General features: G+C 36.5%; 1 protein-coding gene across 1 annotated transcript in view; it reads right to left on the reverse strand.

The window, feature by feature from the left end:
* LOC123526956 (proteasome activator complex subunit 4B-like) overlaps nt 1-17,917 on the reverse strand; it is a 73,748-nt gene that overhangs the window by 23,873 nt on the left and 31,958 nt on the right. Inside the window, exons 21-33 of the mRNA XM_053528603.1 lie at nt 17,401-17,493; nt 17,254-17,342; nt 16,802-16,855; nt 15,438-15,503; nt 10,392-10,447; nt 10,115-10,213; nt 9,145-9,207; nt 8,251-8,346; nt 7,369-7,494; nt 6,699-6,890; nt 6,218-6,354; nt 5,675-5,728; nt 902-1,031 (exon numbers count right to left, since the gene is read on the reverse strand). Of these exons, the coding sequence (XP_053384578.1) occupies nt 902-1,031; nt 5,675-5,728; nt 6,218-6,354; nt 6,699-6,890; nt 7,369-7,494; nt 8,251-8,346; nt 9,145-9,207; nt 10,115-10,213; nt 10,392-10,447; nt 15,438-15,503; nt 16,802-16,855; nt 17,254-17,342; nt 17,401-17,493 (1,255 nt within the window). The remainder of the gene's footprint in view (nt 1-901; nt 1,032-5,674; nt 5,729-6,217; nt 6,355-6,698; nt 6,891-7,368; nt 7,495-8,250; nt 8,347-9,144; nt 9,208-10,114; nt 10,214-10,391; nt 10,448-15,437; nt 15,504-16,801; nt 16,856-17,253; nt 17,343-17,400; nt 17,494-17,917) is intronic.

Genomic DNA, 17,917 nt, shown 5'->3' on the forward strand with positions numbered 1-17,917 from the left:
TTCATAAACCCGTTTCAGAAAACAAGTCAACAAAATAGCAATACCTTGAAATGAAATATTTATGATTTGGGAACTTCTTACCACTTCAAGTGTTGTTAATGTACTTTTCAGAAAATTCTTAAAAAACTAGGTCAATAGGTCAAGATTTACTATTTGATGCATTTGAAGCTGCTTAACTATTTTAGTCCTAGCGACCAGTCTGTGCAACAGAGTAAAACCTTAATGCTACAGACAAATTAAGTGGTTCATGAGAAGTTCTCATAAAGCATTTAACCTTTAGCCTGCTGGCGGCAAGTGATTTTGCCATTGCGGCCAGTGCAGACCAAGATCAGTCTGCACTGTTCGCTATTCAGTCAGTAATTTTCAGTGATTTCCCCTTCAGGTAATAAGTGGAACTGCCCAAACTGTATGATGGACCAGTCCATTTTAGAAATTTAGCAGGGTAAAGGTTAATATTTTTATATTTGGCAGCCACTAGATTCAACATAGCAGATTCATACCTAGGACTTTACTTTGTGTATGTGAAACACAGTTCAAGTTGATTATCATCCATCAGTCCTCAGTGTTGGAAATACTTAAACTCAGAGTTATATATTCACTTAGCATTGCATTTCTTAGCATTGCATTATTACTTTGAACTGTAGCATTATATAAATACTGCATTCCTGAGAGGGTGATATCAACTAGATGTGTGTCAACTGAACACGTGTCCATACTTCATGTCACTGAATGGGCATATGTTACTTGCTGACAATGCAAAACTAAGTTAACTTTCATATATTACCTATCCCAGCCTATCTGCAATACAAATTTCATATCTCTACATGCAAAACTTACCAAAGATATCTTTACAAAAATGCAAAAGATGTTTATCTATTATAACAATAAACTGAGACACTACCTTTCTCAAGTAGAGAGAATCATCCACACATTTCTGGACAAGTAGTTCTACAGCACATGTGGGCAATGGTGTATCATGTCTTATCAGCAATGACAGAAACTCCATACCAATCTGACAAAACTTCCATCTTCTATAAATACAACAGTAAATACAAGTTTTAAAACAAGCAACTTCGATGAATTGGTATCCCCCGCCGAAAGGGTTTGCAGTGAGGAATGGCAAAAAAATATATTCGGCAAGAAGTTAAGGATGTTACTAAGAAGCAAGCAGTTTGGCACCAAGTCTTGCTGTTTAACATGTACATTTAAACTTAAAAGAACAGATGTCCTTAAGAGAGCACAATCAAGTAAGATATCTTGAACATAGCTGGCGTCGGGGTGGGTGTGGTTACAACTTCACTTGTTGAAGGTTTGAACATTTTTTTAAAAAAAGGAATGGAAAAACATATACAGTCGAAACTCGGTATCTCGAATTTCAAGGGACTGTGCTTTTTATTTCGAGATAACCGAAATTCGAGTTATGACAAGGAACGTATATGGACAGAAATGAGTACACATTACGAAAAGATTTGATAAAAAATAGAAACTGTGATGCCGTCTATACGCGGTCGGCACTTTACGCGTACACGATTCCGTACAGTTTGTGTTTATCAAAGCTTTTATCAGTTTTTCGAAGAATAAAAATGATACTAACCTCAAATGTTTTTGAGTCAAGTTTCCTTTTTGTACCACGTTTCTCTGCCGGAGGATTGACAGCATTTTGATTTGACATTTTAAACAAATAATGCTTTCCCCCAAGAAGTTAATGTTTATACAATCTCATCGCGATTACCTCTAATTAATCCTAAAGCTTATTAAAGATCCCAACTGTTCAAACTAGTAAATCCATTAGTTTAAATAAAAAGCATTTTTCATAATGTCTCAAAAACAAATGACTGCTAATTAAAGAAGTCTAATGTTTACATCAGAAATTATCATTATGGCACGTGCAAACAAGTACATGTATGACATCATCTTACTTTGATAATCGCCGCATCTTTGATATGTCGGCATCACAGCTTTCTGGATAGGCAATAAACATTGACATGTGTTAAAAACCAGCCACATTCACAATGGCATGTGTGAAATTTTATCGCATATTTTTCTCACTTCGACTTACCAAGTTTACAATGCACTTGAATTTTGTTGAAGGGACCGAAAATACCTTTCGACACATCCTGAGTTTTGGTAAGTCAAATTTTGACGTAACCAAAGTTGAATTACATATATACAGCAGGAAACTTGATGGGACTTGAAAATTTCTTCGACTTAAGCGGAATTTCGAGGTAAGGGAGTTTGAGATACCGAGTTTCGACTGTATATATTTGTTTGTATTTTTTTGCGGGGGGGCCGGGAGGAGGCGGCGTAAACGAGTGAGGGTACAAAACTTCACATGCTGATTATAAATATAGATGGAAAATTAAAAATGAAAAAAATAAGAAATGTTGGGCGTGGTGGGGGGGAGCGGGAAGGGATGTATGATCGGGGTGGTTGGCATGACTGGGTGGCGGAGCGAGGTGTGGGAATGGTACAACTTTGCATGTTGACAAATATTCATGGATGAAAAAATCTAAAATAAGGAATGAAAAAAAATATTTTTTATGGGGGGGGGGGGGGGGGGGGGGGGGGGGGGGGGGTATGACCATGGCAAGGGGGTGACCAGGTGTAGGTACACAACTTCACATGTTTATAACAAATGTTCATGGAAAAGAATGAAAAAAGTTTAATGAAATTCTACCAAATGGTAAGTCTGTTATGTACAAGTATGTGGATTTTTAAACAATTAAAGGGCAATAACTCTGAAGTTACTAAAGAAATCTGGACCAAATTGTGTGTGCACAGCCACATTATGGTGATCTAAATTCAACTTAAATTTCATAGTTCTAGGTCAAATACATCACAAATTATGGTGCAGAAATTGCAATATTTATAGTACCCTATATAGTTAACACTAGAAATTTCTAAGGGCCATAACTCTGGTGTTACTCGGACAATCTGACCGAAACTTGAAAGGCCTCATAAACTCATAGAGGTAAACATGTATAAGAAGTTTTATCCAAATATTCCCAGCCACTTCCTAGATATGGCTCCGGACGGATGGGCAGAAAGACGACAGAAGGACGGACAGACGAAACTATATCCCTCAGACTTCGTCGGGGGATAATAATTAATATATAAGGAGTTGATTAGTACCCAAAGATGCCACTTCCATTCAGGAAAGCTCAAGTATTGCAACCCTGACCTTTGAACTTCAAATGTGCCTTTGACCTTGGTCTTAGACACCTAGGTCATTCATGAGGTAAACAACTAATGTCACTAGTTATACGATTCTTTCCAGCAGATATGAAGCAGATACACAATAAAGCTTTTTGACCTTTAAGTGTGACCTTAACCTTGTAACTAGTGACCAAGGTCACAAGTATCTTGTCACATTACAATGGTAAACATTTATGTCTATATATTTCAAAATCCATTGAAAGGTTTTGGACAGATGTCTTCAGAAAGGAATGGTGGATGGATTGACAGACACGACTCCAATACAGCCTCTGCATTTCATACCAGGGAGTATAATAATAAATATTTAAAACAAAGTGCACTTTTCCAGATCTATCTAACCCTTTTTGGAGCCTAATACCTTAATAACACAAGGTCACACATTAAACAAGAGCACCGCCTTGCGGGTGCTGACGCTCATCTGATTTTTTTTGTGTAATAGAAATATTGTCCTACCCATGATTTTCTAAGTCTAAAAAGGGCCATCATTCTTGCAAAAAGCAGGATAGAGTTATGTTTCTTGATGTTCAGTGTCCACTTATGATGGTGAAAAACTGTTGCAAGTTTTAAAGCAATAGCTTTGATAGTTTATGAGAAAAGTTGACTTAAACATAATACTCAACCAAGAAAATGATTTTCTAAGTCCAAAAGGGGCAATAATTATTGCAAAAAGCAGGATGGAGTTATGTTGCTTGATGTACAGGGTCAGCTTATGATGGTCAACAAGTGTTGCAAGTTTCAAAGCAATAGCTTTGACAGTTTAAGAGAAGAAGTTGACCTAAACATAAAACTTAACCAAGAAATCTGATATTTTCTAAGTCCAAAAGGGGCCATAAATCTTGCAAAAAGCAGGATAGAGTATGTTTCTTGCTGTACAGGGTCAACTTATGATGGTGAACAAGTGTTGCAAGTTTTAAAGCAATAGCTTTGATAGTTTAGGATAAAAGCTGACCTAAACATAAAACTTAACCAAGAAACTGATTTTCTAAGTCCAAAAGGGGCAATAAATCTTGCAAAAAGCAAGATGGAGTTATGTTTCTTGATGTACAGGGTCTGCTTATGATGGTGAACAAGTATTCCAAGTTTCAAAGCAATAGCTTTGATAGTTTAGGAGAAAAGTTGACCTAAAGATAAAACTTAACCAAGAAATCTGATATTTTCTAAGTACAAAAGGGGCCATAAATCTTGCAAAAAGCAAGATGGAGTTATGTTTCTTGATGTACAGGGTCTGCTTATGATGGTGAACAAGTATTCCAAGTTTCAAAGCAATAGCTTTGATAGTTTAGGAGAAAAGTTGACCTAAACATAAAACTTAACCAAGAAATCTGATATTTTCTAAGTACAAAAGGGGCCATAAATCTTGCAAAAAGCAAGATGAAGTTATGTTTCTTGCTATACAGGGTCAGCTTATGATGGTGAACAAGTATTCCAAGTTTCAAAGCAACAGCTTTGATAGTTTAGGAGAAAAGCTGACCTAAACATAAAACTTAACCAGGCAACGCCGACGCCGACAACCGCTCAAGTGATGACAATAACTCATCATTTTTTTTCAAAAAATCAGATGAGCTAAAAAGGCCATCATATAAATACGAACAGCCTGTATCACAAAACTATACCATTACCCTCCCTCCTACAACATATACCAATTGGGCATTTTCGTCAGAATCTTTGGCCAGTATATGTTTCGGAAAGATACTTATACTGTAAAAATGTGACAGTTTTGACTATGTACATGTCTTTCAGCTTTTTTATAAACACACCAGGCTTCAGTGAAAACTAGAGCTGCTTTTGAGAAAAGCGCATGTCTCCTACAACTGCCTAATCATCTGAATAGTTATGTATCTGAGTCAACCATACACCAATACATGTATCACTGGCATCTGTGTACAGAGTGATTTTTGGTAATTCAAGGTCCATAATTCCAAAGTGCCTGGGCCGATTTGGCTGGTTATCGAACTTGGCCGAGGACTTTTTGTCAAACACATTTTGTTCAAGTTTGGTGAAGATCAGATGAGAACTGTCTGACTTAGCGCACGGACAAGATTTGTGACAGACACACACATGGACACACAGATGGGTGTAAATCAACATGACTTCCACACCACTGTGTGGTGGAAGACATAATTATTCTCCAAGAAAGATCTTGGACAGTATTAATATGAGCCGTGCCATGAGAAAACCAACATAGTGGGTTTGCGACCAGCATGGATCCAGACCAGCCTGCACATCCGCGCAGTCTGGTCAGGATCCATGCTGTTCGCTTTTAAAGCCTATTGGAATTGGAGAAACTGTTAGCGAACAGCATGGATCCTGACCAGACTGCGCGGATGCGCAGGCTGGTCTGGATCCATGCTGGTCGCAAACCCACTATGCTGGTTTTCTCATGGCGCGGCTCATATAACAAAGGTACCCTGTATTTCAGTGCAGAAGAGTTAAAATTGATGTACATCTTCATACTTACATGTTTCCTCCTGTGACTAGTTCAACAAGTTTGGCAACAAGATCAGTATACATTCTGGAAATAAACATGCAAGTAAATCAGCATTTTAATATGCACTAGCACTTTTCAGGCAAAAAGAACAAAACTTCTCTAATATTCAATCAATGAATCAATGTCAAAATGAAACAGTGGTTTGAGCCAAAACTGCAAAATTCTGACTCCGACAAAAATATATGATTTCCATTTGTTTTTGTAACCTTTGACCTTTTCACTTGTTAATTGATAGATATTTTTAAAATTTCAACCAATATTTTTTGCTACGAAAATGCAGCATCATATAAAATATGTAATTAGACATAAGACAACCTAAAAGAAAACACCAAGGACAATTGAGTTTAGAGACCAGTCTATGAATTACAGATACTGCACTGTCAATGGTCAAGTTGAAGTCTGAGCTCAAAATTAACCAATCAGATGGTAAAGCTTTGAGACTGGTCTTCAAATTCTGTTCTATAACCTGGGACCTACTTTTACTTAAAAAGATAATCCTAGTTCTCTGTATACCTGAGACATTTATCATTAGTACTGGATTCATGCTGTATAGCAGCCTGTAATTCTGTGCTAGAACATGGGCCCTGGGCTGGTGGCGGGTTCTGAGATTCAAACAAACTACCTGCTGCTGCCAGGCTGGCTTCATTCACCTGTGTAGAGAGCAAAATTTACATGTCCATATGACAGTCTCACATTTTGAATTCAGTAACAATACAAGAAGCTTTGCAAAAAACAGAAACACCTGCATATTAAAAGAATTTCAAAGCTGAATTTTAATTCATAAAATAATCTAGTATACTAATTTCAAGAGGTAGAGGTAATTTTTATTCATGTGAAGGTAAATTTTATCTACCATCACTCTGTTAAATGTTTAACTTATGGTCTGTTGAGTGTTTGAAAGATCATATTTTTAGAACAGTTAAAACAAATAATACTTTACTGTATCAGTGATGGCATGGAGAATTGTTTATAAGATCAACAATTAAATACAAACCTCTATCTTTATTTCAATGGTTTCTGCATTTTTGACAGTTTTGCTGACAATCTGGTCTATCAGGTTAAGTATAGAAGGTTTCTCAGAGTGCTGCGCCTGTGTAATAGCTGGCCATACTTTACTGATAATCTCCCAGCTACGTTTGGTTGCTATGTTACGCTTGCTGTTGCCCAGTATCACGTACAAAGCTCCCTGTGAGAAACGTCATAAATTTTCATGAATTTATATATATGTACAGGTGTTTATCTTTATTGTATAGATTCAAATACATTTTTACATTCTTTCCAAGTATCCTCAAATTAAGTACAGGTATGTTTAACATTAACAATGTCACATGATAAAAATTTAAAGGAAAGTACTAGTCACTGGTGCCATTTAAAACAGAATGTTTGATTTGTCATTTTTTCCTTTAATAGCATAATTCTTTTTATGACAAAAAGTAAGTCATAAACCTTTTTATAATGTATCTCCTTGAATTTTAAAACAAATTTACAAATACAGCTTTCTTAGCTGTCTGAAAGTATAACACCGAAAATTCAAAAACAGAATTCTGAAATTTTCAGAAACAGTAAGAACATCATAAATAAGTTCATGGTTTATCTCTTTGCTTAAGAACATCATAAATAAGTTCATGGTTTATCTCTTTGCTTAAAAACATGCTATATACTACCTGAAATTCATGTTCTGGTGTATCCGGGCTGATTATCTTTTCTACCAGGGGATCAACAAGGGTTCTGTAAGAGTATGGGTAACTATGGAAATGCTGAAATAAAACTGACTGGGCTTTCTTTCTCACCTGAAACATACATAGAAGAAGATAGTAACAACTTTTTACTTCATTGTCATGATTTTTCTAACACTATAAAGCTATGTAACTGCCTTAATTCTGTAATATGTTACAGACATGCACAGATACTGCATATACATTTCATTTCCTTGACATTAAATTCTAGTTTTGCCCAAAACTGCTATTTTGTTGACATATTGTTATGGCTGGCCCTTGGCAACCCGGGTATAAACGGTCCCAAGAGAAGAACCCTGATATCCACAGTAAGAAAGAAGGCAGAAGAGGCTTCAAACTGGCTATGGAGGAAGAGAGAAGAACTGTGGAAGAGCTAGCTGGTTCAGGGCTGAGGCTGATCACCTCAGTTGGCACACGTCTAGAGAGTGTTATGGAAAGCGCCGAAACATTCGATGAAGGAGACCTCCACCTGATGACTGAACCAGTACGCAGTGTTTATCGCTGTATAAAGACATATGACTTTGTTTCTAATGATAAAGTGAATGGGAATTATAACCATTTCTTGGGATTCAATTTTGTGGACTGATGCAAGCGAGAAATCCAGGAAAAGTAGTCCTCCACAAAATTAATAATGATGATTTCACAATTTAAGTATCAGCATAAATTCACAGGCTTTTCTATAACACATCAGATTCTCTAAACATTTACAATGAATTTTGATGAAGTTTAACAATGTTAAGTAACAAAAATCTTCCCCAAAAAATCGTAATATTTCAATCTGACAAACTTGAACAGGAGAGACAAACCTACCTCACTATATCTACTGATTGACACTTTATACAGATCCTGGAGTAATTCCTGATGTCTTGCTGTAAATGACCTGTCTGTTTTCTGTAGGCATCTCATCTGGAAAACATATCAGACGTATCAAATATAACGTAACGAAACTAAGAGACAGGTTAAAATGTCTAAATAAGATCTCTATAGAACCACAGCCACTTTATATTACAGCACCAAAATTTAGCACTGGCATACTTGCAAAATGCCTGTGGAGAGTGAAAAATGTGAGCAGTCATCACACACACTCACAAATTTTTCAAGTGCAAACAATGAAATGAGAACGATTGCTGTTTTTATTTCTTTGACTTTCTGTTTCAATATATTGTAAATATGTATCAAATGAAAATATTTTTACGCAATTTATAATGTTTTACACAGTACATGTACTCTGCACATACTCGGCAGACTAGCTTGCCAAATTCAATCATATTTTGATAAACAATTCAACGTATCATTACTCAGCAAACTGTTTGCTAAAAATTACCATGTTTTCATAAATATAAAATTTCTATCAAAAAATGTCTGATCAAATTTGTGAGTAAATCTGATATTTTGCCAGTTGAAATTTCTTACACAACTAAAAATGTGTGTGTGCATAAAAGCCCTGCATGCAGCATATTTGTTTTTGTCACAACTGTTGAGCTGTATACCTTCATGCTCCTATATAAATCCATTTGTGCAAAGAAAACCTGTAGTTCTTAAACATCTTATAATTTCATCTCAAGATTTCAATGCTTAAAATTATGTTCTGGATGTACATTTTACAAGTAAATAAAAAGTAACATAGATTTAAGCTGACAAAAAATTAATTCCTAACTATCAAAAATCCTTATCTAATTTCAAAGAAAAACCTGAATTACTGACCTGATGTTGTAACAGTACCCTGTCTACTAGTATGGCTCGGAGATGATTCTTTCCACCTCTCATCTGTTATATAACAAAATAATCATAAACAACAGCATTGAAACAATTCTCTCTTTATCCAGATTAAACAGAGAATAAAGATACTTCTTCGTGTCAGAAAAGTGGACCTAGATGTAAAACATCAAACTATGGAAGTTCAAGTTGAAATCTTCATGTGAGGAAGCCCTCCAGCTGACTTACAGAAGGTCTGTGGCTTTCTTTTCCTTATGGGAGTTTTTACCCTTGGAAATATTAGCATGGTGTCATCACAATTATTTCAGTACTGGAGCTTTGTCTGCATAAATTCTTGCACAGTTTGAAATAGGACTGGGACAATTACTCGCTTAATCAGATCCAATTCGATTACTAGGTGAAACCGGTTTCAATTTTGAAAAGACACTAATCGCTCTCAAACAATAAACATCATGAATCGTACTTTATCTTTATACATTTCTTTGACCAGCACATAGACCCGCAGTATATTTCCTCTAAAACACATCAACACTCAATTCAACATAATCAGTAGTCTCGGATTTCCCTGTCGTGATATATTTAAATATGACTTATCAATTATCACAATGCTTGCAAACGATAGTTTGTAAGTTCCTAATGAAGTCAGCTGCTGGAAGTACCTTGATATGGTCGTCAGGAAAGAAAACAGCATTTTCAATATGGCAGCCGATTAACCGGTTGATTTGATTTCATACAAATGATTAACCGGTTTCAAAATTTTGAAATCACAAGTTACTTTGGAGAATGCTTGAACATTGTCTTTAATAAAAAGCCAATCATATTTCTTTAACCCAGTACTGACAGAACTTTCTCTGTTTGCAGGATTAAGCTGGCAAGTGTACTTTTTCTTAGAGTAATGATACTTCCATGCATTGAATAGAGGAGTACTTAGGGAACATAAATTAAATTTGTCACATGCCTTGTCCTCTAGAGCTTTCTTCACTGCATGGAAACTTTTCCATCTTGCATCAAAATCCAATTCCGGAATACCATGGAAAAACAGCACTGATTCATAGATCTGTAATTTAAGTAAAGCCATTAAAGGTATAATAAATAACATTATCAATATTCAAAATACGTATGTCTTGAGATGAATACTGCATTTTATCTTAATTACTATGTACATTACAAACCTTTATAAAAAAAAAAAATGGAACAAACTTTTAGTATAAACTAAACTGGTATATAATATTTACCCTTAACAATCTGTGGAAACTCTTTGTGTCATCCTCTGAGCAGGACAGCATGTATCCTAAAATATTCAACACGGTCAATGAAAATATCACTTAACACTGATAGTATCACTAAAACTTCACTGTATAGTTTTCTTTAAATTTATTTAACAAGCATGACAGAAAATAACAAGGCAGTCTGAAGGACAGCTAAATCCCCCGCCACTGCTATGGATAGTGAAAGGATAAACCTTTGATTTTAGCTGTGACCTTGACCTTGAACTGACATGGCTGACTCATGAATTCTGCACAACGTCTTGATGAGGTGATCATTTGACCCAAATTTCATGAAAATCCTTCAAGGGGTTTAGGAGATTCAGAGCTCAAACCTTTGACCTTCAGTTGATGAAAATCCTTCAAGGAGTTTAGGAGATATAGAGCGGACATAAAATGGAAGGCTCAAACATTTGACCCTAAGTTGTGACCTTGATCTTGAGCCAGCATGACTGACTCATGGATTCTGCACATTGTCTTGATGAGGTGATCATTTGACCCAAGTTTGATAAAATTCCTTCAAGGGGTTTAGGAGATATAGAGCAGACACAAAATGGAAGGCTCAAACCTTTGACCTTGAGTTGTGACCTTGACCTTGAGCCAACAAGGCTGACCCATGGGTTCTGCACATCGTTTTGATGAGGTGATCATTTGACCCAAGTTTTATGAAATTCCTTCAAGGGGTTTATGAGATATAGAGCGGACACAAAATGGCAGGCTCAAACCTTTGACCTCGAGTTGTGACCTTGACCTTGAACTGACAAGGCTGACTCATGGGTTCTGCACATCGTCTTGATGAGGTGATCATTTGACCCAAGTTTCATGAAAATCCTTCAAGGGGTTTAAGAGATATGGACCGGACACGATTTTGTTACGGACGGAAGGACAGACAGAAGGACGGACGGACGGAAGGACGGACGTAGACCATTCCTATAATCCCTCCGCCACGGCGGGGGATTAAAAAAAGTTTGTTTGTTTGATTTGGGTTTAACGCCGTTTTTGAACAGTATTTCAGTCATATAACGGTGGGCAGTTAACCTAACCAGTGTTCCTGGATTCTGTACCAGTACAAACCTGTTCTCTGCAAGTAACTGTCAACTTCCCCACATGAATCCGAGGTGGAGGACTAATGATTTCAGACACAATGTCGTTTATCAAATAGTCACGGAGAACATACACCCCGCCCGAGGATCGAACTCGAGACCCCACGATCCATAGACCAACGTTCTACCTACTGAGCTAAGCGGGCGGGTCAATAAAACGAAAGAGATAAGGTAGCTATGAGATAAGGTAGCTATGATCATTATAGCAATACCTATTTTTCTAATCAGGATTGATAACAGCGACTAATTAGCATTTCAATTTTATTTTTTAACAAGGAGCTGCGTTCAATAAACGCCTGATGCCCCCGGTGGCATCCTTGTCGATAGATTTTGCAACCTAAGTCCAAAACGAGGTCAAGGTCAAACTGAGGTCAGGTGATGTTTGAAGATGAGGAATGGTCATAGTTTACATCTGTATTAGTATCAATTTATTCTTGTAAGGGGTATTGATGCTAGATGAAACGGTCCCATTTGGTTAACCAAGAGATGGCCCATATAAAGCAACCCAAGTCCAAAATGAGGTCAAGGTCAAACTGAGGTCAGGTGATGTGTGAAGATGAAGAATGGTCACAGGTTACATCTGCATTAGTATCAAGTCATTCTAGTAAGGGGTATTGATGCTAGACGAAATGGTCCCATTTGGTTAACCGAGAGATGGCCCTATAAAGCAACCTAAGTCCAAAATGAGGTCAAGGTCAAACTGAGGTCAGGTGATTTGTGAAGATGAGGAATGGTCACAGGTTACATCTGCATTAGTATCAAGTCATTCTAGTAAGGGGTATTGATGCTAGACGAAACGGTCCCATTTGGTTAACCTCGTACGGACGGACAGGACAATCACTATATGCCTCCCACATCAGTAGATGCCGTAAGCATAATTAACAAGAGCTGTCCATAAGACAGCGCGCTCGACTTTTCTCAGTGCTTGACTCTGAATTAGAGCTTTGCCAGTAAAAAAACTTAAAGTTAAAAAGGGACATAACTCTGTCAAAATTCAAATCAGAGTTATGGGAATTGTGTCTCCTTGTGTAGACTTTGATAGTAAATAATTATTTTGTGTTTCAAGTCAAAAGCTTTAATAGTAACAGAGATATCTGACTTCATCAAAAATTTTAACAAAAAATTCTAAGTTAAAAAGGGACATAATTCTGTCAAAATTCAAATCAGAGTTATGGGAACTGTTTCTCCTGGTGTAAACTTTGATGGTCAACAAGTATTTAAGTTTCAAGTCAAAAGCTTTGACAGTAACAGAGATATTTGACTTAATCAAAAACTTTAACCAAAAATTCTAAGTTAAAAAGGGGCATAATTCTGTCAAAATTCAAATCAGAGTTATGGGGATTGTTTCTCCTGGTGTAGACTTTGATAGTAAATAACTACTTTAAGTTTCAAGTCAATAGCTTTGACAGTCACAGAGATATTTGACTTTATCAAAAACTTTAATCGAAAATTCTAAGTTAAAAAGGGGCATAATTCTGTCAAAATTCAAACCAGAGTTATGGGAATTGTGTCTCCTGGTGTAGATTTTGATAGTAAATAACTATTTTGAGTTTCAAGTCAAAAGCTTTAATAGTAACAGAGATATTTGACTTTATCAAAAATTTTAACAAAACATTCTATGTTAAAAAGGGGCATAATTCTGTCAAAATTCAAACCAGAGTTATGGGAATTGTTTCTCCTGGTGTAGATTTTGATGGTAAATAAGTATTTTAAGTTTCAAGTCAATAGCTTTGATAGTAACAGAGATATTTGACTTTATCAAAAACTTTAACCAAAAATTCTAAGTTAAACAAGAGCACCGCCTTGCAGGTGCTGACGCTCATCTGATTTTTTTTCTATAATAGAAATATTGTTCTACCCATGATTTTCTAAGTCTAAAAAGGGCCATCATTCTTGCAAAAAGCAGGATAGAGTTATGTTTCTTGATGTACAGTGTCCACTTATGATGGTGAAAAACTGTTGCAAGTTTTAAAGCAATAGCTTTGATAGTTTATGAGAAAAGTTGACTTAAACATAATATTCAACCAAGAAAATGATTTTTCTAAGTCCAAAAGGGGCAATAATTATTGCAAAATGCAGGATGGAGTTATGTTGCTTGCTGTACCAGGTCAGCTTATGATGATGAACAAGAGTTGCAAGTTTTAAAGCAATAGCTTTGATGGTTTTAGAGAAAAAGTTGACCTAAACATAAAACTTAACCAAGAAATCTGATATTTTCTAAGTCCAAAAGGGGCCATAAATCTTGCGAAAAGCAGGATGGAGTTATGTTTCTTGCTGTACAGGGTCAGCTTATGATGGTGAACAAGTGTTGCAAGTTTTAAAGCAATAGCTTTGATAGTTTAGGATAAAAGCTGACCTAAACATAAAATTTAACCAAGAAAACTGATATTTTCTAAGTCCAAAAGGGGCAATAATTCTTGCAAAAAGCAAGATGGAGTTATTTTTCTTGATGTACAGGGTCTGCTTATGATGGTGAACAAGTATTCCAAGTTTAAAAGCAATAGCTTTGATAGTTTAGGAGAAAAGTTGACCTAAACATAAAACTTAACCAAGAAATCTGATATTTTCTAAGTACAAAAGGGGCCATAAATCTTGCAAAAAGCAAGATGGAGTTATGTTTCTTGCTACACAGGGTCAGCTTATGATGGTGAACAAGTATTCCAAGTTTCAAAGCAATAGCTCCTATAGTTTAGGAGAAAAGCTGACTTAAACATAAAACTTAACCAGGCAACGCCGACACAGACGCCGACGCTGATGCCGACAACCGCTCAAGTGATGACAATAACTCATCTTTTTTTTTCTCAAAAAATCAGATGAGCTAAAAAGGGCATAATTCTGTCAAAATTCAAATCAGAGTTATGGGGATTGTTTCTCCTGGTGTAGACTTTGATAGTAAATAACTATTTTAAGTTTCAAGTCAATAGCTTTGATAGTAACAGAGATATTTGACTTTATCAAAACTTTAACCAACGGCGATGCCGACGCCGGGGCAAGTACAATAGGTCTACTTTTTCTTCGAAAAGTCGAGCTAAAAATTGACCTACATCCCTGTTAACAAAGTGGTTATAACGGCAAAGTTCAAAGGACACACTTTTTTCAGTTTAATAATAGCCAGAAATCCTATATTCAGTGATATTTGAGATATTTTTCAATACATATAACCTCCATGAATATGCCTAAAACTTCTCTCTTTATATGAGACCTCCATGACTATGCCTAAAACTTCTCTTAATATGCAACCTTCAATGGTTATGCCTAAAACTTTTCTCTATAAATGAGACTTCCAATGGATATGCCTGAAACTTCTCTGAATATGTATGACCTCTAACGAATACATCTAAAACTTCCCTCAATATATGTGTCCTCCATATGAATATGCTTTTAACTTCTCCCAAAATATGCCACCTCAACGAATATGGTCAAAACTTCTCTCGATATACAAGACCTCCAATGAATACGCCTAAAACTCCCCAAGCAACATCAAAACAGTTTAGATCATACACACGTTATAGCTTTAATGGTAGAGGGAGATTCCAGGTACCACTCTGGCACATGCAGGCACCTGGGTAGAACCAGCAACTTGTCACAAGCCACAAGATGGCTCTCTTTCACATGACAACTAGAGCAGGATTTGATCCCAGAAATGATGGCAAGTGTACCAAGTCAGAACCTAAACCTCTTAGCAAACTAGGCCCTATAAAATGGATGTACAAGATACATAAGAACATCATAAGGGGATGAGCAAAACGCATTAACTATCCTAGGTTTTAAACAATCCAAACAAAAATTATAATAAAAACTGCTTGGGATGACATATATTGCTCAATTAAGCCCATGTGCACGAGAAATTGATGCTCGAGCGAGCCAGGTTTCACTGTAATCTGAAATTTCATTATAAAAGAAAGTAACTCACCCAGTAAATGTCTAACAGCTTCTACCACAGCCACTCTAACATTTTGACCTCCTGATACAGTTACCTCTGTAAATAAAACAATGTTTGGTAATTCTTGTACTTTAATTACTTAGAACAAGGGAGGTAATATTCTCATGAATTTCATGTCCAATATGGCAATAACATTGACAATATAAAACATGCAAAGTGAAGTAGCTACAGCCATAATATTTCAGTTAAAGGGTTATAACAAAATACATGTATACAGAATAGTGATGAAATTAATTTCTGGTAGATTTGAACAAGAGCTGTCTCCATAGGATGACACATGCCCCCGATGGCACTCTGAATGAATAGTTATGGCCGATGTTAGAGTTTAGGACCTTTGAGCTACGGACCTGGGTCTTGCGCGCGACACATCGTCTTACTGTGGTACACATTCATGCCAAGTTATTTGAAAATCCATCCATGGATGACAAAGATATGGACCGGACACGCCCATCAATGCACTATCCTTTAATGTCTAAGTGTGACCTTGATCTTTGAGCTACGGACCTGGGTATTGCGCGCGACACATCGTCTTACTGTGGTACACATTCATGCCAAGTTATTTGAAAATCCATCCATCGATGACAAAGATATGAACCGGACACGCCCATCAATGCACTATCCTTTAACGTCTAAGTGTGACCTTGACCTTTGAGCTACGGACCTGGGTCTTGCGCGCGACACGTCGTCTTACTGTGGTACACATTCATGCCAAGTTATTTGAAAATCCATCCATTGATGACAAAGATATGGACCGGACACGAAAATTGCGGACAGACTGACAGACCGACAGACTGACGGACGGTTCAAAAACTATATGCCTCCCTTCGGGGGCAAAAAAACAGAACATCTATTATGTAACCCATATTTCAACAAACCAGTTTAAGTTGTAATATTCTACCGAACTGGCTGTATCTTATCCTGCTGCTTTATCACATTTATGTTTGCAAGTTAGGAGTATTAAGGTGTATTTTATGTTTATTTTATGTTGATTCGAGTTTTACAGTGCTCCATCACAGTACAGGTTATATGGAGCCAATCAGGAATAAACATTTTGGCTTAACATTTCATTTATCTCAAAATAAAAATATGAGGTATGGAATCAAAACTTCTATACCTGCTGAAATCAGAGATCAGTATTTCAGTTATGTAACATCTGTCAGTTAACTTAACCAGGTTTCCTAAATCCTGCATCAGAAATAACTTATTTCAAGTATATAACAGACAACTTCCCCATATAATCTGTGTGGAGGACAATTAACGTGGGACAAATTGTCCTTCATCAAATATCATAGATACTATTAGAAGATAAATGAACAAAACTAAATACTCATTACCATAATTATTTCCGCAAGATTTTGCAATCCAATCTCTCAAAGAACTGATCTCTTCTAAATTACAAGTTAAATACACGAAATAAGATCTGTACTTCAGATCTAACTCTAAAGACTGTATTATTCATTACTTTCAAAGTATTAATGGTAGGTCTTAGAGAAAATTCGATCTACTGAAGGATAAATATATTTTTAAATACTGAGAATATGGAATTCATCAAAGAATTACAATCCAGGAATTCAATGTTAAAATTGCAAGTTAGGTACGACTGATTACTGCTTACCTATATCCAGTTTGTATTTTATATGCTTACATTCAGTGGGGATTTAAGTCACACTCATACAATGCAAGTTATACTGCAACTTTCTTTTAATAGTGGTGAAAGATCCAAGGTGCTCATCCAGATATTGATTTAGGCACAGGCACAGGTTGGACCCTAGGAAGAGCCACAAACCTTTTACAAGAAGCAGACTTCTGCACATGATGACGTGAGCAGGGCTCAAACCCACAGAAGTGTGGAGAAAGTGACTGGAAGTCAGCAACCTTAAACATCAGAACACAAAGATTCCAATAAATAAAACTGGACAAAATCTAGCCTTACATAGATATATGTTCTCCTTGCCACATAGGTAACACACCACCAGCACCATTCAAACACTCCATAATAATGTTGAGACGTCTTAATAAATCCTCCCTGTAACAGAAACACAGCTTACAGTAATATGCATTTGTCTTGTTTGTAGAGTTTTGTTCTCTGAATGCACAACTGCAGATAGAGTCATTTCTGCATCATTTCTATTGCAAGATTTTATAGATGACAGATGAGCCGTGCCATGAGAAAACCAACATAGTGCATTTGCGACAAGCATGGATCCTGACCAGCTGCGCATCCGCGCAGTCTGGTCAGGATCCATGCTGTTCGCTAACAGTTTCTCTAATTGCAATAGGCTTTGAAAGCAAACAGCATGGATCCTGACCAGACTGCGCGGATGCGCAGGCTGGTCTGGATCCATGCTGGTCGCAAATGCACTGTGGTGTGGATCAGATATACCTGACTTGTAATGAACTTACATTTTGTGAAAATAAATCCACTGGAAATATAATCCAATCTATAATCT

This window comes from Mercenaria mercenaria, chromosome 1 (assembly GCF_021730395.1).
Source record: "Mercenaria mercenaria strain notata chromosome 1, MADL_Memer_1, whole genome shotgun sequence".
Classification (NCBI taxonomy): Eukaryota; Metazoa; Mollusca; class Bivalvia; order Venerida; family Veneridae; genus Mercenaria; species Mercenaria mercenaria.